At 37.4% G+C, this 26,608-nt stretch overlaps 1 protein-coding gene across 6 annotated transcripts in view; it reads right to left on the minus strand.

Annotated features, from left to right (window-relative positions):
• PIE1 (SNF2 domain-containing protein / helicase domain-containing protein) overlaps positions 1–26,160 on the minus strand; it is a 34,758-nt gene extending 8,598 nt beyond the window's left edge. The window contains exons 1-21 of one of the 6 annotated variants that reach the window (XM_088887411.1): positions 25,506–26,160; positions 20,041–20,139; positions 18,557–18,650; positions 16,156–16,236; positions 15,898–16,005; positions 15,543–15,623; positions 15,355–15,443; positions 15,066–15,205; positions 14,932–14,993; positions 11,383–11,512; positions 11,212–11,286; positions 11,044–11,102; positions 10,810–10,944; positions 9,292–9,327; positions 6,994–7,068; positions 6,812–6,874; positions 3,633–6,723; positions 3,301–3,365; positions 3,144–3,214; positions 1,728–2,502; positions 1,191–1,430 (exon numbers count right to left, since the gene is read on the minus strand). In XM_088887411.1, coding sequence (XP_088743537.1) covers positions 1,410–1,430; positions 1,728–2,502; positions 3,144–3,214; positions 3,301–3,365; positions 3,633–6,723; positions 6,812–6,874; positions 6,994–7,068; positions 9,292–9,327; positions 10,810–10,944; positions 11,044–11,102; positions 11,212–11,286; positions 11,383–11,512; positions 14,932–14,993; positions 15,066–15,205; positions 15,355–15,443; positions 15,543–15,623; positions 15,898–16,005; positions 16,156–16,236; positions 18,557–18,616 — 5,217 coding nt within the window. In that variant the 5' untranslated portion in view covers positions 18,617–18,650; positions 20,041–20,139; positions 25,506–26,160 and the 3' untranslated portion in view covers positions 1,191–1,409. Of the gene's footprint in view, positions 1–1,190; positions 1,431–1,727; positions 2,503–3,143; positions 3,215–3,300; positions 3,366–3,632; positions 6,724–6,811; positions 6,875–6,993; positions 7,069–9,291; positions 9,328–10,809; positions 10,945–11,043; positions 11,103–11,211; positions 11,287–11,382; positions 11,513–14,931; positions 14,994–15,065; positions 15,206–15,354; positions 15,444–15,542; positions 15,624–15,897; positions 16,006–16,155; positions 16,237–18,556; positions 18,651–20,040; positions 20,140–25,505 lie in introns of those variants that run through there. The other 5 variants (XM_010244497.3, XM_010244495.3, XM_010244496.3 and 2 more) reach the window with 5 other exon arrangements.
• Positions 26,161–26,608: the final 448 nt, after the last annotated feature.

The following is a 26,608-nucleotide window of genomic DNA, read 5'->3' on the forward strand; positions in this document are numbered from 1 at the left end:
CCTATGAACAGGTCTAGTTTAGATTTACCTAGACTGATTGCAAACATGTTATGGAGGTCATTGCTTATTGCCTAATTAACCAAATTAGGCTGATATTATAAAAATCTTAAAATCTCCGGCTTTTGTTGTCTGAAAAGTAAATGAGATTATACTAAAAGAGGGAGAGCTTCCGTCAAAACAAAAGATGGTTACAATCTGTATCACCATTATCAACATCATCTAAGCCTTGTCCCAACTATATGGGATCAGCTACATGAATCCTGCTTCATGGAGAGACAAATCAGGATCCTTGACCATGAGAGTTTGGCAAAAGTTTTAGTTCAGGCTGCCAACACAGCCCTCCTTTATCTATTCTTGGGACTGATAGTGTAAGTCAAGTCCACACTGGAAGAGTTGGAATTCAAATCCATGTGCTATCATTAAATCTCCTACTTAATAAATTTGAATTAAAAAATTACATAATTTCAGGAAATTATATAATACAATTACAATCTAAATCTTATTACAGTGAATCAATATTTTGAATACCTAAATCTTAGTACTCATATCAGATTTGGATTCTTTATACCCCATCTTCTCAAACCTAAAATAAAGTCATGTTAGAATTCTCATCACAAGAGTTCTGAAATTAAGAAGAATGCAATAATCTTATTGGTTAAGTTTATTTCTCTAAAATTAGAGTTAAAGGATTTTCTCCTTTTTTAGAGATGCAATTAATAGGTCCATCATTTTTTATTAGTAATAACATAATTAATAGGTCTATCTTCCTTCAAGATACCCTGAATTCATGAATTGAATCTTTTTATGCCAACAGAAAGTTTATTCAGTAACATATCCAATTAGTCAAAAATCACATGATTTGGACATGAAACAATTATGTTCAATTTGGACATGAAATCCAAAATCACATGATTTAAGATAGACATCTAGTTGTTTTAGGATTTAATAGGTAATTGTTTTAGAAATTGTAAGTCCTAAAAATTTGTATCAAAGTTGTAATTCATCAAGAAGTCAATCATTATAATTTTTTAGGAATCCTGGTTAGATCTGAAGTTAGTCTAACCATGAGATGAAAGGCAATTAGGAATCTTAAAATTTAGGAAATAAGTCTATATAAGGTTTATATTGTTGCTATAAAGGAGGACAAGAGTTGGAATAAAATATTGCCTTTTCCACAGTTTTCTTTTGTGTTGATGTCAACTTTTCTTCATGGTGCTGGTTCTTCAAGATTTAGGTATTGATACTCTCGATAGTATCCCTAAGAGCTCCTTCCGAGGCTTCTAAGCAAGATTCAAAGTATTGATACTCTCGATACACAAATGTTGCATACCAAGAGTTTCAATCAAACAAAACTCCATACTATTTTTTTTAATCTTTTGTTTGCACTTCTTGTCAATTGAAATGAAAGTTTATGAACCGTATTGGTGTCCCTGTCATTTCAAATCAACATGTAAGTTTATGAACCGTATTGAACCCTATCTTAGCTTAAAAGTAACAGATAAGTTTCAATGTTTCTCATTGAATATATTTAATGGCAACCAGATATAGCTAGCAAAGCTTGATCCCTATTATTTGGGGCCAGCTACATGAATCCTATTCCATCATTCAATCTAATTAAGGGCCATATCTGTTATTTATTTTGAATGATGAGAAGCAAGTACCTATATCTAGATCACCAACAAGGAATGAATGAGGAGAAATGAGAGTGTTTTGGAATTTAGAATTACCTCTGTTACTTTGAGGAGGGCCTTTCCAGAGCCAGTGTTGCTCATCTTTTCATTATTAGCATTGTCTGTTGAAGCTAAAACATATTTTTGAAAAAGTTCTCTATACCTCTCACAACAATGGGCAGGATGGCGAAACCTCCCCCTATAAAACCCACCAGCAGTCATCCCATACAATGTGTCACTGACCAAACTCCAGTGTGTATTATACTCATGAACAATTGCACACAATATCGCATCTTCCTGTGAAGACCAAGGATCTGGTGATGGAACACAATCTCTTGACCAAATTCCTTTTTTCTTTATCTTTTCTGGTTTGATTACCAAAACCCGCTTTACTGGCATGGGAGTTATAGAGATTTTTCCTCCCATCTTGCTCCTATTTGGTGGCTTGATATCAAGATCAACAACCACATTCTCACCTGCTTTTGATTCTTTATTTTCATCAAGCTGTTTATCCAGAGTGCAGGAATCAACAGGACTAATTTCAGGAACAGATTTCTTGAGTTTCTTGGAACTTTTCTTTGTCATAGTCTCTTCTTCTACCTCAGGCGTTGCTCGGGCCTTCTTACGTTTTTTCTGAATAGGAGAATGTGGTGGTGAAATGTCTGATGTAACAACCTCAGGGCAGATATCATCATCAATGGACATGGGCTCCGCTGGTGGTTCCTCATGGAAATCCTCTGATTCAGATGCCAGGGCCCCCTTTTTCAGAGATTTGAATTTTGCTTTCTTGCTTTTCTTCTTTGACTTGCGTTTTTCAGCAGACGCCTCATTCCTGCCCATAGAAAAGGGATAAATAAATCCATTTTTGAATCACTAAACAGGAAAGTTATCATTCTATTCCTTTACTAGGGAGTCTCTTTCTGGCTATGGAGTTAAACTTCAAGTAGCAGAAGTACCTTAATCCAGTTTTTCCTTTTATACCAAACTGCACTTTCCTAAGCACAATGTATAAGCATTGCAGCAGGGTTGCTCTTGATATATCAATCAAAATTTTGAAATTGGAAAGTGCAAAGATGATCCTTAATTTGTATGAATAATGAGAAACTGAAGAAGTATGCAGACAACTTGAGAACCTAGTGAGGCACAGATTGAAATCTAACATGATAACTGATCTAAGCTTTGTCACTAGTTCGATCTACAAAAAATGAATTGATCTATCAGAAAGTTCTAAGAAAAACAAAGAAAACACATGAACAACTCATGGTCTGACAACAAAGTGCATTAATATATTTTCCTAACAAAAAACAGTAGAATTGGCAAACTCTAAAAGGGTCTTTATGTTCATATTTCAAAGAAGATTTTTCTAAGATTTTCTTTCTTTTCTCTTTAAAACCTTCACTAAATAGTCCAATAAAATCTCTAGAAAACATATCTTTAAGGAATTTATATACAAATTTCTGGTTGTTGTCTTACTTCACAGACTCCAGGTTTTTATCTTCTGCCTCTTCTGCCTCTTTAGCTTCAGATTCCTGTTTTTCCATCAACTGTGAAGCAAATAACCACTTAGTCAAATACACAAATAGAGCTACAATTGTCGCAAAGAGCATACCATAATAATAAAACTACAAACCTGACGCAGAGCCAAGGCCTCAACCTGCTGCCGGTATGCCTCTGTTGCAAAATCGGCATCCCATCCTAAATAGTAGGACATCCATGAATTAAAACCTAGATCTCAAAGTACAAATCTTATAATGTTTGCTGACAGAGTTCTAAAATAAATGTAACACACATCCAATGGTATTTAAATCCAGAAGATGGGCATTCATTTCTCTTACAGTATAGGCAGAAAATTCACTAGGTCCACATACTGAGTTAAACACACACACACACACACACACATTCTCACAGCTATTAGTCATAATTTCACATAAACAAATTTACAACATCTTAAATGTTACTTACTTTCATATAAGAATGGTTCATCGTCATCATCAATCTCAGCTTCCATATCATCCTTAAACTTCTCAATACGATCCAGCTCCCATTCTGCCTCCTCAAATGCTTCAGATTCTATCACAGATTTGTCTACTACAGGATCCCATAAATCAAGAAAACGCATTGCATATCGATCTATTGGCCGGAGATGATTCTCAAAGGATGAACTTGCTTGCCCTGCTGCCGCAGCTGCGGCTGCCATCTGCTTGACATCAGCTAGCATGTCAACATCTTCTTCCCTACTAGCCAAAGTGAGGGTTCTCTCTTCTTGTTGATCATTTCCATTCATGGTGACCCCACCATCTTTATTTACAATACTAACCCAGCCACTCTGATCTCCAGCAATCCTCTCATCAACTTTCATGTCATCTTCATACACAAACTCATCATCTTCCAGTCTCCCAATAGCCTCTTCTGTGAACTCCTGGTTGTCCACAGCCTCTTCCTGCTCAACTTTCTTTAGCGCCATATAATCCGCTTCATCTTCTGCATATTTCAAAGCAGCTTCTACATCTGCATTTGATAGAAAATCCTCCATTTCACTGTTAGAATTTCTTTCTTTCTTGACAGGAACTATTCTATGACCTGAAAACAATTCCATTGGGTCAAGTTTCTTGAAGAATTCGGTGTTGTAGCTTCCACTCTGTATAACTAGATCATCAAGCGCACGCTTCTGATTTGCCTTCTTCAAAATGTTCTCCTCAATGGTGCTTTCACTGATTAGCCGATAGATATGTACTTCACGTGTCTGGCCAATCCTATGGCATCGATCTTGAGCTTGCTGGTCCATAGCAGGATTCCAGTCACTGTCATAGAAAATAACTGTATCTGCTCCAACTAAGTTGATACCAACACCTCCACTACGGGTTGACAATATGAAAAGAAAGATTTTGGGATTTGTATTAAACCTCTGCATCAATGTTTGCCTCTCTTCTGGCTGAGTAGATCCATCTAAGCGCATGTAAGTGTAGCCATACAAGTTGATGAAAGCTTCCAATATGTCAAGCATCTTTGTCATTTGAGTGAATATTAATGCACGGTGGCCTTCTGATCTCAACCGCCTAAGCAAGACAGCAAGCTCCTGCAGCTTACCACAGTCAAATTGTATAAGACGCCTGTCAGGGAAATAAACTTTCCGTCGTACAATAGCAGGCCAAATTGGTGTTAGAAGTGGCGACAAGACTTCAGAGCAATTTTCCTTGTAAGATTGGTGCATGAACACAGGGGACCCAGTTTTGCTGCACCAGCTGGAAGGTGACAGGGCCCGTGCTGCTGGGATTGCAAACATGAAGCTTTCAACGAGGTTTATCATCCTCTGGAGGCGTTCAACTGGCGACAAGATAATATCAGCCAACTTTGAAGGGAAGTTCAAGTAGCAAGAAGGATTATTCTTCTGATGATGGATATCAAAAACCGGATGCCTTATTGTGAGAAGATCTGTAAGGTTTGTCCCATACATGGGCCTTTTTCGGCACTGTAAGGAATTCCACCAAGCAATGGATGCCGCTCTTTCTTTTGCTTCTTTCAGTCTTTCCTCATAAAGAGCCTTTTGAATCTCTTCAAATAGATTACTTCCCTGGGTCCTTTTCTTGTGATCATTAAGTCTGATTCTACACCCAATTTTCTCTGGGCAGGAACGCTCCTTGATTAAACTTGAGGGGGTAGCAAGAACTTTAACTTCCTCACTCTCCCAAGATGTCATGCTGAAATCCAAATGAGTAAATATAAAAGACAACCCCTTTAGATCTACAGAAGAGAATGGATCAGATGAAAGAATCATGCAAACAGATGAACTCAATTGCATGTCAATGCCAGCCATGTCAAAGGAACTTATGATTGGACGGCCCTCAAATAGGTCTGGATGATTACAGACTTTACGGAGTTGCATTATAACACTGATCATCCCGAAGAAGTTAGCACTGGCCAGGGTTGCTTGTGTTTCTGAGCTGGCGATAAAATCCTCGTACAAGTTCCGCTGCCTCTTTGATAGTCTGCAATATATGACATGCTCATGTTTCTTAGGAAGTTGCTTCTCCACATCCCTTTTCAAACGCCTGAGTATGAATGGGCGAAGCACATTATGCAAGCGATCAACAACTTCTTTGTTTACCTTCTCTTGTCCCTCTACCATTCCTGAAATTGGATTACAGAACCAATCTTTGAATTCCTGGTGAGACTGAAAGATGTGGGGCATCAAGAAATGCATTAGAGACCATAGTTCCATTAGATCATTCTGAAGTGGTGTCCCAGTCAACAAAATTCGCCTCTTTGAGTTGAAGTTCAGTAGGGTTTGCCATCTCTGGGACTTCCAGTTCTTTATTAGATGGGCTTCATCTAGAATTAAATATTTCCACTTCTTCCGCTTAAAAACTTTAGAATCCTGTATAACAAGTCTGTAGGTTGTGATGCACACATGGAAGGAGTTTGGCTTCAACCAACCTTGCCTCTTTGACTTGCGTTCTTTAGCGCTTCCAAAATATGTTAGAATTTTAAAAGCAGGGCTCCATCTAAGAAATTCCGTTTCCCAATTGAGCATGACACTAGTTGGGACCACAATGAGATGGGGACCCCATATTCCTTTTTCACATGCTAGGTGTGCCAGGAGAGCAATCGTCATAATTGTCTTCCCTAGGCCCATCTCATCAGCTAAAATCCCATTAAGTCTCTTCTCATACATTGTGACAAGCCAATCCAGGCCAATATGTTGGTACTCACGAAGAGGATGCTTAAGAAGAAAAGGAAATTTTGTACGTACTTTGGTTGTTGAGAAAGTATTCCCTGTTGGTTGTGCTGATCTTGCTGCAGCAGCCGCATCAGCAATCCTGTTCTCATTCTCCCTTTCTACTTCAGTTTTCAAGTCAGGCCCTGCTTCTGACTCTTTTGCAACAGGATCCACAGCATCCTTCAATTCATCATCTTCATGCTGTGAAATAGCATCTTCACTCATGGGAGCAACCCTCTTTAGCTCAGTATCTTCATGTTCTGGAGAATCCAGTAGATCCTCATTTGCAGAGGCATACTCAGATTCATTAGAAGCATCTTCATCGGTATTGACATCCTGACAAATAGAAGGACATTAAACAAGGGAAGTCATGGTCAGGATGTAGACAGCAGAAGCTGCACTGCTAGGAAATATTCTTACCTACCTTTTTATACCTTGCAAGCAATTCTTCTATTGGCACTTCACTCTCTTTTTGCAGTAACTCTATCTGTAAAACAACAGCACTGGTAAGAGGAAATAAAATTATGCAAATATTAGAATAATCAATATGTGTCCGTATATGTGTGACAAAGATAAGTTGAATACTAGACTTGGCTTACTCTTTACCTCATTTAAGGGGTCACTTGCATCTGCTTTTGCCAGCTCCTCTTCCTCAGACAAGGTTGTCTCATCATCCTGGACCTTAGATTCAGGTTAAGAGCAGTCAGAGATTTTGGAAAAGGGATTATTGCATAAGAAGTTATCATTGTTGATTTTTTTTCTTGAAAAAAAAAATGCTCCATTAAAAGTATGTAGATATGACAAAAGTTAAGTGGATAAGGGAATAGTGAGAGATCAAGAACAAAATGCCCCACAAAACACAAAAGTAATTGAAAATCTACTTGCCAAATCATACATTCCTTCCTTCTTAATCAATAACGGGTTTTTATTACAAAAAAAAAAATTGGAGAAATACAAGTTGACATGGTTAGGAATTTCTTAACAGATCTCAAACTAATAAAACATAACGGTAGCAAATACATTACAAAGTTTGAACATTGGGTCTGAGGATACAAGTACATTTTAGGAAGATTTATGGAGAGGAGATAGTCTCTAAGCCGAACATCATTATGGACTCTAAAGCATATCTTCTTTCAAGTCTTCCCCAAGGTTCAAAATTTTGATACAGTACGCCCCATATTGGGCGTATCGTATCGTATCTTTTGGGTCCCGATACGCCTGTTTACAGGTGTTTTGGGACCCCACTCCTTTTTAACTCCCCAAAAACCAAATTTAAAAAAAAAAACTAAAAAAAAAATACCATTTCCATGTGTATCTGAGTACCGATGCGCCTCTGCCGATACACAGAGGCGTATCGATTGAACCATGGTCTTCCCCCATTTCTAGACTGTTTTTTGGTGGGTTCCATTTCTACCATTTCTAGATCATTGATTCCTTGCTAGTTGCTACTATGAGCAACTCCTGAACATTAAGATCCTCTTAAAGATATTAAAGACATTGCAGATGGAAAGCAATTATTACATCCTTGAGTTCCTTTAGCACTTCAACAAAACAGTCTTGATCTGATTTCTCACATCAGATCCTCAAAAGGTAATAACATTTACACTTCAAGTTTAAAGCATTATGATCTGATTCTTCGTTTTCATGCACATTCTTTAAAAGTTTAAATGGGTGATCACTGCTTGTCCAAGCACTAAGATCTTCGTATGGTAGGTAGCATACAAATTCATTCATTGTACCCAATAAAGGACATTATCCATGTTGGTCCCAGCCATCAGGAGTAGTAGACTGGATATGGACCTAACTTGAAACCATCGCCCAACCATTATTTTTGACAATCAACCATTAGGACTCATTGGCATTTCTGTGGCTTCCATGATTAGATGGTGCCATGGTGGTAAATAGTTTTGTGCTCATCAGTGACTGTATAGAAGTGAATCCCCATTGTGAAGTTGTTAACTATTGACCGGGAAAAAAAATGTTGTGAAGCCCAACTTTAATAGCTGTTTTTTCTTATTTGTGATCAGAAATGAACCTTCAATTACCTGTCTCACTTTCCTGGTTGTTCAACCCAACAGCTGTCCACCTTAATCTTAGTTGTGGCCATCAATTAACAACATGCAAGGGGGTAATAAAATGTCTTACATGCCAAACAATCATTTAAAATAGGTTTTAAGAACTGGTTGATCAATACTGATAGATAAAAGGACTAGCTGATCCATTGATAAGATCTAAAATTAGTCCTTCCTATTGAAATTAAAGTTAGATTAGGTTTTATGTTTGGAAGCACATAATACATGCAACTTTCTCTTCTTCTATCTGAAATTTGTTTCTACAATACATTTTTGTGCAATATCTTCTCTGTCTCTAAAATATTGTCCTTACTAATTATTCTAATTGCTGTCAAGAACTCTCAATTAAACCATTAATCAAAAGCAGTTTTATTTCATACAATGAACATCTTAGACCTTCCATACAATCCATCAGCATGGGGTGGGCTACTTGAATCCTGTTTAGCCATTCTGTTTTGTCCAGTGACAAATTCATACTCTCCCCTGTCACTACCAAAAAAAAAAAAAGAAAAAACCTTTCCCTCACAACTTAGCCCACTACTATTTCAATGTGCAAGCACAGAACCTTGATAATGAGGTCAATGACCTATAAATTTTGATTGGCAAGGAAGTTCATGACAGAAGCTATTATGATAAAGACAATATTGCTCAGGAAAAGGGAAAGCGTTAGTTTCCTTTTCAACAAAATAGCAAAATAATATCAGCATTCAATACAGAACACACTTTTCAACAAGTTATTGCAAATATCAATTGAAAATGATTGTCAAATTATAAATTTAGTATTCTTTTTACAAGCAAATAAATCATACTCATAAGCTTCATCTAATAGTACCTTCTCTTCTCCATAAGCAAGAAAATAATCACCATCCTGAAAAAAATAAAAATAAGGCAACGACTTAAATTGAAAGCTACCATTCAAGAAAAGGGTTACATTTGAATTCAAACACAAAGATAATAACCCAAAAAGAATTTTATTTCAAAGATGATTAAAATGAGAACACTAAAACAGAAATGCTTATTATTGGTTTTAGACTGGTCACTTTTGTGGTCACCCTGCATCAACCTCAGTTGTCAGGAGCAACTAGAGTATTGGTTGTCATTTTTGTCCATATATGTAGTTGTCAGGAGCAACTACATGTATGCAGTCAATCAAATACAATGGATTTCCTATGGTTCAAATTTTAACTATTAAAAGCAGAAATCATTTTCGTCCATGGAAAAAACTAAAAATTTACTGTGCAGATGCATATGAACCAAAATGAGAAGTAAATTAATAATACTAAGCAAGCATTATGCAAAAAAGAAATAAAGATGGATATTTCCTAGTGGAGACACAAGAAGCAATGCAGAGTTATAAAATTGGATAATGCAAAGAGTGTAAAAAATTTATGACAGAAAGCAGCATCTCCTCACCAAATGTCTGTCCAGAATTTTACATGTCCCTACAAGTCACATATCTTTTTCTTTTTTGGTAGACAAGTCAGGCTGTATCTAATGAATCTCAAAAATTTCTATGGAGAAGTTAGTGTGGCCATCATTCTTGCAAGCTTAGCATTGCATCTACTTGCTTGAAGACTCCAAAGGAACATTCCACAGCCATTTTCCTATTGGTGAGGTGTTCCTTAGGATAACTTCCAAATCCCCAGACAAGCTGTATCCCACTTCAAGAGGTGTTCCCTTTTCTAGTTCCCAATGTTTCCACATAAAAAAAAAATACCTTGGCTTTCTCTAATCTCTTAAAATTGAAATAGGGACCCTAAAACAGAAGAAATACATCAGATCATTAGGAAACGCAGCAGACTTGATGAGGAGGATATATGACTTATGTCAGCTTATTAAAGGGATGCTTATCATTTTTGTAATTATTCCATTCTTTTAATCATCTAACAAAAGTTGATGGTTACCAATCAAAAGGATTACTAATTATGGTTGTCCTGGCATAATGCTCACTAGTTACAGAAGTTTATATAACCTATACCTTTTCTTTTATTCCTCTTTTACATGGTTCAAACAATATAGGGTAATAACAGAAAACATTACAAGATAACATTTGTTCCTTTCCATCCATAAAAGCTTCTGGTATACACATCCAATATCATAGAATAATGTTGCAGGCTTCTAAAAATTTCAACCTCAGAACATTAAAGAATCCAACAAACATCACAACTCATCATGCCAAAGCATGAAGCAGCAGAATTCTACCCTCAAAAAAAGTTGTTTTTCATCTCGCACCTCTCTGTGGGATCTCTATTATGTAATTTTTGTTGACTCATATTAATCATTCTTAATAAATCACTTTATTACTTGTAAAAAAATACCATAAAAAGTTAAAAAGAGGCTCATTTCTTACCTGTTCATCATTGGAATCAGATGGTGAATGCTCTTTGTCTGAATTTCTGGATTCTTTTGGATCGACACTGGCTCCATGTGTCTCAATATTTGAGATGTGATTATCCAATACAGAAATGTCACCGCTACTTTTTCCCTGTTGTGAAATGAGAACATTGAGGTGATTTAGGAAAGCATGCTGCAATCGGTTCAGTGACAAACTAAAATTCCAAGAACATACACAAAGATGACTGACCAGTGCAACTGAGCTGCATGTGTCAATCTCAGTAACAATAGATGGAAAACTCCTCTTTCCTGAAACAAGTTATTTCTGTCATCTTAAGCATTGAAACAAACAAGTCACTTGGTTCAAAGAATATGAAAGTTCATACTCTGTAGAGCAAAGCCACTAAGTGCTTCTTACCCTCAATCTGACCTTCTTCCACCTTGGTTGGGTCAGCTACAGCTTCACCTTCTTCTGGACTTCCTTCTCTGCTAACTGGAGATATTTATACTGATCAGAGTTGAGACAAAATAAAGCTACAAAATGAGTGGCACTCAATTAAATAGCCCAGATTATGCACTTCAAATTTACCCATGGCATAACGTTTTAGCAGCTCTTCAAGTGGTAGATCTACTTCATCCTGCAAAGCTTTCAATTCTTCTTGCCTTTCTTCCTCTGTAATGAGAGCCTCATCTTCCTCAATTGTATGTTCATCATCTTCCTGTCACAAATTAATGCATAAAAGAATCCTTATTTTCATTCTAAGCTAGCACCAAATGCAAAGAACAAGAGAATATCAATAACAAAACACCACACCAAAATATGCTGATCTAGAGAAGATTATTTCACAGGCCTTTGAGCATATAGTAGAAGTTGAAAAATTAATTTGAGGGGCACAAGTAATTTGGGAAACCCACAATGCAGTAGGCAAAGCAGGTTAGAACCAGTGTTAAGATACCTGGCCCAACTCAAATAGACCATTTAAACCACCTCTTCGCTCCCTCTCCCAAACTGATAGTAAAATAAAATAAAATTCCATTATTCAAAAATAGATTCCAGCCAAGTTTGTGAAGAAATTTCACCAAAACAATAATAAATAGTGTTTCGATATGTTAGTGCTATAATATTGTAAGGGCAGTATTGTAACTTTCTATTTTATTCTCTTCACAACCTAATAAAACAAGTCAAATAGGGCTCTCTTCTTCTCAAACTCTTTCTACTCTTTAAAATTGTTTAGCTTCTCCCTCTTAAGCCCCAGATTGATTCCAATTTGGTATCAGAGCCTTCAACGAATCTTTGGGTTTGGCCGTTTGGGATTGCATATCTCTACTTTTTGGTTGCATTTATCAAATTATAAGTTCTGATATCACTATATGTTACAGGTGATATCAGACACTGCATGGAAAGTCTCCACAAGATGGAAAATAAATCCACTTCATGGTGAAGCAACATTTATAGCTTTAGTCAGTTATTTTTTCAAGTCTTTTTTCATCACGGGGATGAATTTTTTCAAGGATTTTTTTCTGAGAAAATTAGAAAAGAATCTAGACTACATGTCTGTGACTACTGAACCTTGATGTTTCCTTCCCAATTCCTGAAAACTCCTACTAATCCAAAGGGTCATGGGTTCTCTAAGCTGTATCCATCAAAGTTCATCTTGATTCTATTCACATTGGGAGGTGGCCATGATAGTTACTGTTTAAGTCTTGCTGATAGCGAGGAAGCCACTGTCATTCAATTACTGGATGTGTCATGCACTGTGAACAGCATGTTACCAATGTTGTCAAAATCTTATGATTTACTATAGGATTCACAATTTGAATTATGAATCCCAAAGTTTCAGATTTGAACTTATTTTCTATCATATGTAGAGGTTAAAGAGCCATTATGTGTGGATTATTTGATTTTCAAGTCAAATTTAAGTCAAACTTGATTACCATCTTACACTTCTTTTGTACATGTGATAAATTTATTGTTTTAGGTACATATATGGTAGATATGGATTTATCAAAATAGCGTTAAGATGATGAGGAAGCCACTGCCAGGTTTCTTAATACTGCTTTGATATTTTAAGGGACGTGGGTAGGTTAGGCCAACTTGATTACCATCTTACTCCATTCAAGGAAATCAGAGTCATTGGAGTCATCATAAATAGCTGCAAATAGCATGTTATACATACAAGAGCATTCTGCAATAGTAAGAGGCTGCTAATGAACCTGAGATTTTGGTGATGGGTATCATCATCAAAAGGATGAAGAACCATTAGGCAATCAATGTCAATTGTCTAGTTGATTGGGGACTAATATAGAAATGATGTTAGGGACAGTGTTTTAAAAGTGGAAGGGGCTTTTTGCATTCTAGGCACAAGGCACAAGGTGAGGTGCACACCTTTTGGAAGCAAAGTTTTTTAAAAATAAAAAAAAAAAACATAAAATGCAAAAATCAAAAAGTTGCAAAAAAATTAAAAATAATGAAAACAATATTAGTTGAAAAATGCATACATAAATTTTAAAATATATGGTTTAAAAAGTCTATTAGCTCAAATTAAGATACATAAGCATAACATATAAAACATATGCAAAGTGAAAAACCTAAACATAAAATTAAACATATAAAACACATCAGTACTCAACAATTGAAATATGCAAAACTTTCAATCTCTTTATTTCATGGCCTAGGTGCATGCTTAAAAAGTACAAAAAGGAGTGCTGAATTTAAAAAAAAAAAAGGTGCACACTTGGGCACACCAAGGCACACTTTTTAAAAGGGGCTGTGCTTGGGCCTAGGCAAGTTGCAAACGCCTTGCTTGTGTGCTTAGTCGTGCACAAGGCATGCCTTTTCAATCACTGGTTAGAAAAGTTGAGCTTCTAGGCATAGAAAGCATCAATAGCATTAGTAACTGCTAGGCCATCAACAACATAGCAATGCAACGATTCGGACTTACAATTAGGAAGAGGGTAAGTTACATACCTAAACATAATGAGACCTTGATCAATAAAAATGTTTTAAAAGGCATGGGAGGCATATGCTTGGAGTTGGAGGTGTGCCTCCAAGCAAGGCGCCCCCAAAATCCCCTAATGTCTATGCCATAGGTGCTGATGTATCTTCATTCTTCTTAATACAAGACATCTTTCAGAAAAAAAAGAAACAAAAAAGACAAGATCGTCCCTCTTCTTCCTCCTCAACCCCCTCCTCCTAAGGAGCCCTCCACCTCTTACATTCTGAACTATACCTCACACCTCTAGAAAGTGAAATGCCTCACATCATGTCTCTACGTTTTAAAACATTGATCAAGATATACTCAAGACAATCCAAATGTATTGGTTCCAGTGTAAAAAAGGTCTGCATCATGCACACTTAGGCTCATGGGCAAGGTTCTTATTGCATTGAACACCTCACTTGGCTTGTTGCTAAAATTTAATGAATGAACTTTGGTTTTGATTTTGAATACACAATTTTTATATTGTAAGTTGTATATATAATGTTTTGAAACAGTTTAGCCTGTACCTATAAGCTATAATCCAAAACAATGGCATTAGAAATCCTGAGAACAACCCATCTAATAAACTAATAGGACTGGGCATGAGAAGGACCAGGTGAATGAAGAAATGGAGTTGATATGGTGCTTGGTTTCAATTGAGAAATCTATTCAAGTGAGTGAAAATGGAGAAGATAAAACATAGACAACTTTGGTAGATTGAAGTAATGGCAGAAAAGCTAAGATGGCCTGTTGGAACAAGTTGGTACATTTGAGTCTTGCAGGTGGGTTTTTTGCCTCATTTTTAGGTATACATTCTCTTATTTTACAGTATTTACAACTTGATGTTGCTAGTCAATGTATATGTCAGCATCAGACATTGATAATGATCTGACTACATTAGGACCTTGTCTATACCAAACCTTACAGTTTAATACTGCCCTAGTGCCCCAGATGCTATGTTTTTTTCTCTTCATAACCAGATCAGAGAAGGGACACCAAACCCACAAGCCCCTAGCAGAATCTGGTTTTGTGAGATTAGTGGTGTCTGACATATACATGGATTCATTATGTTTATGCATATACATTCAAATCCATGTTACTACCAGGATGTTGGAGAATTTATCATTAATAGTGAAGAAGCATGGAAGAGAAACACTTACTGATTCATCTTCAGATTTAATATCATAATCGCCATCAACATCCATGTTCTCTGACAGGGGTTCTGCTCAAAATGTGTAAGCTTTCTGAGAAAGTCATATCAAATTGAATGAGACAAACATAAAGTTATGCTTACCATCAGTGTGCTTTGTGCTTCCAGTAAGGTCTTCATTGCCTCCTTTATCTTGATTATGGGGATGTTCTAATGCAGAACCACGCATTGATTTACACGGGAATGGCATGTCCACCAGATTTTCCGCAAGCATCGTAGAGTACCTGAAACAATTCAGCAATTGTCATATCATGGTTATACAATATGCACAACCAGCTGATATTGCACAATGCAGTAAATTTTTGAAACCCATGCTCTCATAAATATGCCACATTTGTTTTTAGCTTTAAAAGAAATGGAATTAGCTTTCTACCTTTCAGTCTGTCCTAAAAGGAAATCAAGCTGCTTATCAAGTGCCTTCTTCTTTTTCTCCTCTAGTTCTAGTTGATGCTTGTAAAGAACCTGAAATCACATTTTGTAACAGTCTTCATTAAAACAGACTAGGAATGGAAATCATTGGCATTTGATTGAGTTATAAAATTATCATATCTATGAACTTGCCAGCTTTTCTATTTTCATCCAGAATTTCTTTACATCCTTCGATATATTGAGTGCAACTTTTCTCAACCGTTGCTCTTCTTCCTGAATTTCAAAAGAACAATAAAAATGAGAAAACAATAACTTGATTCAGCTTCAATCTTTAAACTTTAAGACTATATCACATAAAAATAAGATAATGTGTATAAGGGGGTCCAAGAGATCTTTCTATATCTTGTAGGTAATTATTCTTCTTCAATTTATTAGATAAATGATTAACTTTTTAGCAGTACTTTCTGGAATTCTTTTTTAAAGGCATTTTTTGTAGATTTTTATTATTATTTATTTTTATATAATATTTTAGTTTGAGAAAACAAACCTTCACTTTCTTTTCGCCCCTTGTAGCCTGGTCCAGCATGTTCTTGCTGGCTCTTACTGCAACCTTCTTTGCCTGAGCTAGTTTCCATTTTCTTTCTGCCTCAAAGTCCTGACAACCAGTTGCATAGTAAGCAAGATGTAGAAATAATGCCCACATGCATAATCTATCTGCATAATTAAGAATTATGATATGATACAAATTATTTCCATAGATTACATCATTCTCAAGAAGATGCAACAATAAAAACTAGATGCGTGCCTTTGACAACCAAACCATCTCCTCTAAAACATGATCCCAATGAGCTTTAGGGCGGCGAGGTTCCCTGGGAGCTTCAAGTGCCTAAAATAGCCAAATTACAATCACAACCCTATCCATCAGAAATAAATATTGCAGCAGTAAAGCCTAAATTAAAGGGAAATAAAATAAACACTGGGTATTTCCAATGTATCAGCCTAAATTATAGGGCAATAAAATAAAAAATAGGTATTTCCACATATCCAGAATAAATTAATCATCTTAAGCTAGGAAAGACCGAAGATATGATGGCTCATAGTGATCCATTAGATATCCAGAATTCCAAATTAGATAAGGAACCCTTTCATCAGACTTGAATGAGATTAGGCCAGCTTTAAAAAGGTTTTTCCTACATTCCTGGCTTGCATTACTTTATATATATTTGTCCAATCAATGTTTCATCTGAAGAGAGCCGAACAATTCAGCAAATGGAAAAATACCAAGCTCATCTAAATTCTTCAACTTAGCTTAGTTATTTCCATGCAGTTCTTCACATGTTTACTTGGATGAAGTGATGAACCAGTCAGTCCAAGACAAATATATTCTTGCGGAACCTCTTCATGGCACTCTTTGGGGTTAGAAATTTTCAGCCAAGGACACCTGCTGAAAATTTTTCCTCATGGCCAAGAATCAGAGGAGGTAAGATGGCCAGAATAATCTGGAACTGTCTACCATTTGCTATTTGCTGGAATATATGGAAGGAAAGGAATAAAAGATTACTTGAAGACAAGGAATGGAAGGCGGACAAGTTGGTGGTGGCTGTTGGCAAATCTGTGGCAGATTAAGTTTTGATATTGCCCAAGTTTTCTCAGGTCAAGAGAGAACACTTAGGAGAAAGCTTATGGGAGGTGGTGGGGTTACAAAATTGTAATATGGGTGAAAATATGTAGTTTTGTACTTGTTGCTGTTTTTAGGTGCTACATACATACATACATAACAAAAGCTTGCAATGTAGGATAAATAAAAAACTCGTTTTTTTAGTAAAAGGTAAAGTACATTTGTATTCCCAAAAATTGGGAGGGATAAAACTCCCAGAGATGTGACTGTACAAGCACAATAATCTGTATTATAATCAAAGCATTACAGAGAGTGTACTAATTACAAGAAGAGAATCTGTAGTGATGTGCACAGCTTTAGCCCAAGAGAAAATCTTGGCAGCCATGTTGTGAATAATCCCATCAGTTTGCAAGGCTTTGTTTTCAAACACCCTGCTGTTCCTTTTTCCATCCAAATAGGCCATATTATAGCAGCTGGAATCATGTACCATAGGGTCTTCCCATTGCTGGACAGACCTTCCAAGCACCAGCTCTCCAAAAAGCAGAGATGGAATGGAGAAAACCCAGTTCAGGTGAAAGTTACCCAGAACATGAACCCAAATGGATCTGCTTATAAGGCAGTGTAGAAAAAGGTGGTCGGCTGTCTCAGCATTTGAGCTGCAGAAAGCACAATCAGCTGAAGCAATGGTAATGCCTCTTCTAATCAGCTTGTCTTTAGTGAGGCATTTACCTAAGGCTGCAATCCAAACCATACTGTCAACTTTGGACGGTACTTTCCAGGCACAGTCTTAAAAGGAAAGGGATTAAGGATGTCTGTCAAAAGAGAATTGTTGCATCATGGATTTGACTCAGAAAACTCCCTTCCTATCCTACTTCCATGTTCCGCAGCCTTCCAAATAATTAGCAGGATGAAATTGCTGGAGAAGGCTAAGCATCTCTGACAACCTCTCAATCTCCCAATCAAAAAGGTCCCTTCTAAATTTGGGAGCCCAAACTCCATTAGGGCCAGCCAAAGAAAACATATCAGCAACTCTAGCTTCCTTTTTTGATGGCTAGGTTGTAGAGGCCAATTTTGTATAATTCAGCTAGAATTACTACTTCCATACTAGGTATCTAACCAGAACCTGAATCGGGATCCATTAACAAATTTCAGGGAGATACCTTGCAAAAAAATGAGGTTTGGATCTTCATCTTCTGGATGCCTTGCTATACTGCTCTACTGGTGGTTTGGATAGAAAGAAGATCATTGTCAATTATCCACATGGAACATCCTGGACTTAAGTTGGTTAACTGATGGGAAAATGAGCATTTGACTTCTGGAAAGAGTGCCAACAACTTAGACCTTAGTGTAAAAGGGAGTTTGCGGCAATGAAAACATTTTATTTTAGTTTCCACTAAACAAAACTTTATCAACCAAAGGGTGATAAGAGTAAAATGATCAAATACAAAGGTAAGACAATGAAAAAGGCTCCAGTAAGAGGCCAAAAAACACCAAACATACAAAGCAAAGAAAAGCAGAACAATCATTTCCAAAGGGAGAGGAAAAAAAAAAAAAAAACATAACTATATAAGAACTTTCACAAACTAACCTTTTGACGCCTGGCTCTTGTATCATGATCAAGCCTGGATCTAGGACCTTTTGAGGCCATGGTTAACCTTGCAAATACTTATATCATGAAGGATCTGTATATTGGCAAAAAGAAAACATAATAAAACAGCGATTAATAAAATTCAGGAAAGATCATTCTGCAACAAACAACACCACTGAAGCACTAAGGTGGAGGAAAGCAAGCAAATGTATTAATGATGAAAAGATTCCTGACACAAGATAGATGCTCAAAGATGTGCTTTCAGTAATGCATTATATGCATAATACTCAGCCAAAATGATGCAAATCACTACCTACATTTTGGATGATTAAAAGAAGAGAGTAAAAAAGAGCAAATATACAAAAAGCAAATTCCTAGTCAACTAAATTATCAAAAAAATTCCTAGTCAACTAGGATTTCATAAGAATACACTGCTTGATCATATCTTGAAATTTCACACAATAACTTTTTGGTCTAGTCTCATTAAAATCCCTTTTCTGAACATCAATCTCTCAATGTGCAATTTCATAGTGATTAATTCAGATGAAAGAGACCTGGAGAGAAGTGCAACAATTTTAGGCTGTAAAGTTAGGTCCTTGCCAGTTAAATACATAGGCATTTACGTGGGATGTGGTGGTGAAGACAATTACTAAGAAATTGGAGGCCTGAAAGAAAAAACTACCTCTCTTTTTTGTGGGAAAGAATAACTCATAACGTCCACCTTCTCCGATCTCCTTATATATTTTCTCTCAGTCTTCAAAGCCCCCATGAGGGTAGTAAGAAGAATTGAAAAGAAAATTGAGACTTGTCAGAGAACCAAAATATTACAAGTCTGCCTATTTAATAGGAGTCCAGTATGTAGATCCAGAAAACACTTGGATTTGAGAAGGATAGGGGACAAGAATACTACTCTGTTGGGCGAGCAGTTATAGAAATTTCCCATTGAATTCAACTCCCTACAGCATTTGGTAATCAAGAACCAAGTATGGCTTAAATGCTAATGGATTGGGTTCTGCTCTAGCTATCCTTCCCCCCCTTCAATGCCCATGGGAAGCCATTGTAGCAACTCACCTGTTGTTTATGCATTGCATTTAATATGACCCATTGTGGGATCAAGGATGAAATTTTGGGAAAAAATATGGTGGGGTAACCAACCCTTGAGCCTCTCTTTCTCCAGAATCAATATTGAGTTAAGTCTTGGATCTTTTAAGTTATCTCAGGGATGCCTTGTTCAGCTCTAGTGGGGAATATGTACTCATGTGCATCCTTCTTCAAAACACAACAGTGACAACACATCAATTTCACCATCTCAAGCTTTCCCTTCTATTGCCATATGGAACAGCCCCTCACCTCCAGAAGTTAAAGCATTTTGTTGGAACACCACTTTAGAGATAATAAACACAAAAGAAATGCTAGAAAGATCATGGAAAACTTGATCTCATGTGTGTGTTATTTTCCCAACAAGTGGGGAGAATATTCATCACCTTCTCCTGTGCAAGTCATACTGTCAATATGCTTCTCAGATATGGAACCACTTTCTTCTCTTCGGAATTTCTTGGACATCTCTATCAAATATCATTAACCTGTTTTTCAGATCAGTTATTGCCCTTAGTACAAGAAAATAAATAGATCATGTGCATTATACTAGAACAACAGTTCTATAGAGTTATAAGAAGAAACAAATGCAAGAACTTTTAAGAAAAAAGGAATGAAGCGTTCAAAATGCTGATATAACTCATCATACAAAGGGCTGGCCAGTGATTTAAAAAGGCGCGCCTAGGTGCACAGGCAAGGCGCATTTTGGGGTATGCACCTCGCCTAGGTCCTAGGCGCACACCTAGTGCACCTGATGCACCTTGCGCCTCAGCCCAGGCATGCGCCTTTCTAAAATTTTGCGCTTTTTGCCTTTTTTTTGAGTACCACGCCCCTCGAGGCAAGCCCAAACAAGTCTATGTTAGGGTTTGAAATTCTTATTTATCACATGAAAAATAATGATTTTATAACTTTAATTGCCTTTCAAGAAAATATTTTATTGGAATGAATGAATGAACAACATTAGCAAATAGGGAGTTCTCGGAGCTTTGGTGAGCAAGCGAAGTAAGCGAACCGGAGTGGATTTCTAGTTCTTCAGATGGGCAGGACAATGCAAGAGCCAACCATACTACTTCCGTTGCTCATACAAGTAGTTCTTATGCAGTTGCAAATCATGTATCCACCTTAGGTAAAGAGGGACCTCCCTAGAATATAAACTCAGGATCATCTGAGCACATGACCAATATATCTACCCTCTTTAGTTCTTACCAATTGTGCTCTGGTAGAGATAGAGTCTCTACAGTAGATAGTTCTCACATTCCCATTGCTAGGAAAGGGACATTTAGAGTGCCTAATGACATCACTTTATCCTTTGCCTTACATGTCCCTAAACTCCACACTAATCTTCTTTCAGTAAGCCCTCTGATAAAAAATCTGAACTGTTTAGTGACCTTTCTTCCTAGTAATTGTATTTTGCAGGATCTAGAATCAAAGAGGACGATTAAGAGTGGTCATGAGGTGAATGGAGTCTACCTTCTAGATGAGATTCCAAGACATCAGAGCCATCATGTTAATAGCAGCAATAGTAGTGGATCAGACATCAGAGTCAGTGAATCAGATATTATGCTCTAGCATAATCGTTCGGGTCATCTTTCATTTCATTGAGATTCTTGTTTCCAAAGTTGTTTGAGTATGTTCAGTTGTCTAGTTTGGAATGTGAAAGTTGTCAGTTGGGAAAGCATTGTAGACATTCTTTTAAACAAAGTAATAAAAGAAGTTCCTTTGCTTTTGATATTGTCCATACTTATGGGGTCCTTACCACATTTCTTCCATGGGTGGTTAGCGTTATTTTCTTTTGTTTGTGGATGATCATACACGGCATTCTTGGATATATCTTATGAGATCATGTGATGAAATACCCATTTTGGTGCGACAGTTCTACAAGATGGTTTTCACACAATTTGGAGTGAGGACTAAAGTCTATAAATCAGAAAATGCTAGAGAATACTTTGAGAATGACTTGTTCTCATACTTTTTGGAGCATGGTATGATTCATCATAGTAGTTGTGCATACACACCGCAACAAAATGGGGTAGCAGAGAGGAAAAATAGACATATTATGGAAGTGGCAAGGAACCTTATGGTGTGTGCCTCAATTCCTATTTGTTTTTTGGGGGATGTAATTGTCACAACCGTGTATTTGATTAACCGTGCTCCTTCACGCACTTTGGGGTTTAAGGCACCTTTCAATTGCTTTTTCCCAACGGGGAGATATTTCATATACCTTTAAGAGTTTTTGGGTGTGTCTCATTTGTTCACATTCTTGATCCTCATCGCAAGAAATTGGATCCTAAGGCCAAGAAATGTGTTTTCCTTAGGTATGCTCAAAACCAAAAGGGGTATTGTTGTTACAATCTAGTGTCGGGGAGCAGGTTTGTTACTATGGATGCTTACCTTTTTGAGTCTTCTTTCATTTCTTGAGCGGTTCTCCTCAGAGGGAGTGATTTGGGGAGGAGAATTCACAACTTGTCCCTCTTTCGGTGTCATCTGTCCCTTCATCTGATACACTTATTCCACCATCAGCAACTACAGTCCCACTGCCCGATCCACTATGACCAGCCTCACAAGTCTATCAGCACCACCAAAAGAGGGTTGACTCCACACATGCTCAGATAGAAGAACCTGCACCACTCTCCATTAGTCCATCTGAGAATCCAAGTTTGACTAATACAGTTCCAGGTATTTCTCTTCAGCCTAAGCCTATTATTTCCCCCAATAATAATGTTTCTGTACCTAACACTGTTGTGGCAGTTGATCCCTCTGATCTTGATCTTCCCATTGCACTCCGCAAATGGAAGAGAAAGTGTACAACCCATTGCATTTCACACCATCTCTCCTATAGTGCCTTATCACCCTCCTACCATGCTTTCTTTTCTTCCTCGGATTATGTGTCTATTCCCAGGAGTGTCAATGAGGCTCTCTCCAAACCTGAGTAGAAACTAGTTATGCAAAAAGAAAAGGAAGCCTTGGTTAAAAATCAGACATGGAAAATAGTTGATCTTCCTACATACAAGGAGATAGTCGGATACAGATGGGTATCCACTGTGAAGTTCAGGGCTGATGGCAGCATAAAGAAGTACAAGGCAAAGTTGGTTGCAAAAGGGCATACAGAGACCTATGGTATTGATTACTTGGATATTTTTGCACCAGTTGCTAAGATGAGCTTAGTTCGGATTCTCTTGTCCCTAGCAACTACCTATTCATGGTCTCTATTCCAGCTTGATGTTAAAAATGCTTTCCTTAATGGTGATCTGTAAGATGAGGTATATATGGACATTCCAGATGGTTTTTATGAGAATGTTGGCAAAGGAAAAGTTCGCAAGTTGAAGAAGTCACTATATGGCTTGAAACAGTCACCTAGGGCATGATTTGATAGGTTCAAATGAGCACTTACCCATTTTGGGTACACACAGACTCAATCCGACCATACTCTCTTTGCAAAAAGGAGAGATGCACTCTTGTTAGTATTGATTGTATATGTAGATGATATAGTTGTTACGAGAAATGATCTGAAAGAGAGTGATGCACTCAAGAAGCCACTACAGCAAGAGTTTGAGATCAAGGATCTAAATGAATTGAAATACTTTTTGGGGATTGAGGTTGCAAGATCCAAATATGGGATTTTCATCTCTCAGAGGAAGTATGTGTTAGACCTATTGCAAGAGACTAGGAAGCTAGGAACTAAACCAGTTGATACTCCTATTGACCCAAATTATAGAATTAATGCTTTGGATGGTGAGTTGGTTAAGGATGTGGGAAGATATCAAAGGATGGTAAGTCGACTACTCTATTTATGTATGACACGTCCGGACATCTCCTATGTTGTTAGTGTTGTGAGCTAGTATATACATGCTCCTCAGGTTCAGCACTGGGAAGCCATTAAGAGAATACTTGCATCCTGGCAGAGGGATTCTTTTCTCAAACCATGAAAATTTAAAGGTGGAGCCCTACACAAATGCATATTGGGCAGGTTGCTTAGATGACAAGAGATCTACATCAAGGGTATGCACCACCTTTGTGGGTGGAAACTTGGTCTCATGGAAAAGTAAAAAACAGTAAGTTGTGGCTAGATCAAGTGCAGAGGCTGAATATAGATCTATGGCTCATGGTGTTTCAGAACTATTTTGAATGAGATCTCTACTGAGTGAGATTGAAATAAAAGCTAAGAAGCCCATGATATTGTGACAGCCAAGCTACAATCAATATTGCCTACAATCCAATTCAGCATGACAGGATTAAACACATTGAGGTTGATAGGCACTTCATAGGAGAAGTTTGCTTGCCTTATGTCTCCTTTGAATACAATTGGTTGATGTTTTTAACAAAGGGGTTGCAAAGAATAAGCTTGAATACAATCTACGCAAGTTAGGAATGTGTGACATTTACTCCCAACTTGAGGGGGAGTTTTGAGGTTTTAGACAAATCGTGTAGTCTATAGTGGTAGTTTTTTATTATTTATTGTTTAGATAGGAAGTGGGGACCACGACACTCTTGTTAGGTCCTTTTTAAGCAGTTATTTTAATTGTTTTATGCTGTTTTATGTGTTAGCCACCCTATAAGGGCATATTTGTCTTTGTACTCTTTATTATTTCAAACTATAAATAACAGTGAAGAGGGCGGCCAGCATTATTGCTCTCTTTTCTCTCTCAAATCTCTTCTCTTCCTTTTCTCCTTTCTTCTCTTCTTTTTCAAGAAATATTCTTTTATTTTACAGATCTTTTATTTCAACACCTTTCTATTTTGGTAAGTAGAAACTCAATAAGCTGGAACATGGAGGCTTTCTATCTACACTCCACAAAGTAATGTCCTCCTCAATGGTGGCATTTCAGCTTTCTTCCACAATTTGTAAATTCATAATGAAAAAGGACAGTAAAGGTCCATGAAGAACTAATGAGATAATTTACATCGCACCAGTTGAACAGGATTGGTGTTAAGCATGTTCAGGACACAACTAGCAGCATTTACTTTGAAACTCCTCCAAGGAGCTATTTATGCTATAATGTTACTCTTACAATTCCATCCCCATTAAATTTCAAAATCATATCCTCGTGTCTGGGAATACAACCAGACCTTGCGATAATTTCAGTAACATAGTGATTTTACCCAAAAAAAAAGGTACCCTAGTGGGCATTGACAATACCAAGTGGCACTGTTTTTTCCCTAGAACCTTTAGGTGGTTCCCATCCCAACAAAACCTTGGTAAAGTATTTTGCCCACGTTTATTTCCTAGACCATTAGATAGAAAGCAATAACTGAAAATATATGCAGGTAAGATTGCTTCTTCGTCAATGTTGACAGGGAATTTTAAAGCAATTTAATTAGTAACCACAGAGCGGATTTAATGGTGAATTCACAGAATTTTATGGTCAAGGATTTAATGTTGCCGAATGTAGATGGGTAATAAACTCAACCCAACTTAACGATGACCAATCCCAACTATATGGGTTCTGATACATTGTTACATGAACCTGCAGTAAAATTTTGTAACGACTACTGAATCAAACCTGACCATTGGAAATGATTTCAGGTTCATGGTACTCGAAAGATCAGCTAAACTATCATATATCTCTCTAATCAATTGTTTTAGCTGCCACAACTTCGATGAAAAAAAAAACTTTCTCTTTCAATATAAGAGGCTAAGAGATCCAGATTATACAGAACTGAACACACTCTAAAATGTGGTCAGAAGTGATTAACCAAGATGTAAAGATGAGAGGAGGGAGAACGAAAGAGGAGGGAAGTCTAATAGAGCAGTCAGACTCCTGGTTGAAACAATGGAGACCGTCAGAGAGCACCCCCCCCCCCCGAATTCAGATTCTACTGTGAGAGAGAGAGAGAAGAGCAATAAGTATTGTACCTGGTATGTATCTCAGTTCGATTCCAAGGGCAACAGTTAGATTACGCTAGAGTTTCATCATCCTCCTAGGGTTTTGCTCGACTGTGAAGAGAAGAGGACAGAAAAACAGAGAGAGGACTCCACTTGTAACCTCCACTCCTGTCGTCTGTTGAGGTCGCTCCTGCACGTTTCTCCTTCCTTTCTCGCTTCTCCTTAGCAGAACACTATACCTAACACAGAGTAGAATTTCAAGATGACACGTTTGCGGAAATTCAAACAGCCGTATACGTTCTCAATCCTCCCCTTCTTCTTCTACACTGCATTTATAATCAGAAAGGCACGGAACATTTTGTAGAAACCCTGAAATGTCTGAAGTTTTCTCTTTTATCTCCTCTTTATGTTCTGGATCGAACTACCTGGCGGAGCTGAAAAGAGAAATGGCTAAGAAAATCGTTTACGTCCTCCTGAAGAGAAACGCAGAGGAAGGTAACAGCGAATAAAATAAGTGATAGTTGGTCGCCACCGACGGGGAGGCGGTGGACACTTGTTGCCGGAGCCCGAAGGTGAGGCGGTCGGGTGGCAGAGAGAGACAGGAGGAGAAGGAGGAGGAAGGTAGGGTTTAGTTCACGCCTTCTAGTTTTTACCAGTCCTGTGTTTTTTCTGGAGATCGAGATATGTTAAATTGTTAATTACCTTCTCATTTATCATTAATCATGAATATAGCAAAATGAGGCTTGACAAGGCTTGGCTTAACTCGGCTCGGCTCGAGATGGTTTGCGTAGAGCCGTAGATTATAGAGTCTAGTACCAAAAGAGTTCTATGGTTCATCTGATCTGAGAATGGATACCGTTCATCGCGGTTCGTGGATCAATCGACGTGCATCCTCGACAATCAACCGGGAGCCGGACTGGTTCAAAGCCGTCCAAGTAAAATGGTAAACTATTGTAAAAATTCAAGGTAAATGGGAAAAATGAAAAATGAAAATTTTGAAGAAAGAACAGATTTGACATCACTTACCGGCGCCCGGGCCCGAGACCGAGACCGAGACCGGCCAGAAATTAAAAAAATAAATAAAAAAGATTTTTCTTTTTTATTTAATAAAAAATCATTTTATTTATATTAAA

Source organism: Nelumbo nucifera, chromosome 5, assembly GCF_055504915.1.
Source record: "Nelumbo nucifera cultivar China Antique chromosome 5, China Antique-T2T, whole genome shotgun sequence".
NCBI classification, from domain to species: domain Eukaryota; kingdom Viridiplantae; phylum Streptophyta; class Magnoliopsida; order Proteales; family Nelumbonaceae; genus Nelumbo; species Nelumbo nucifera.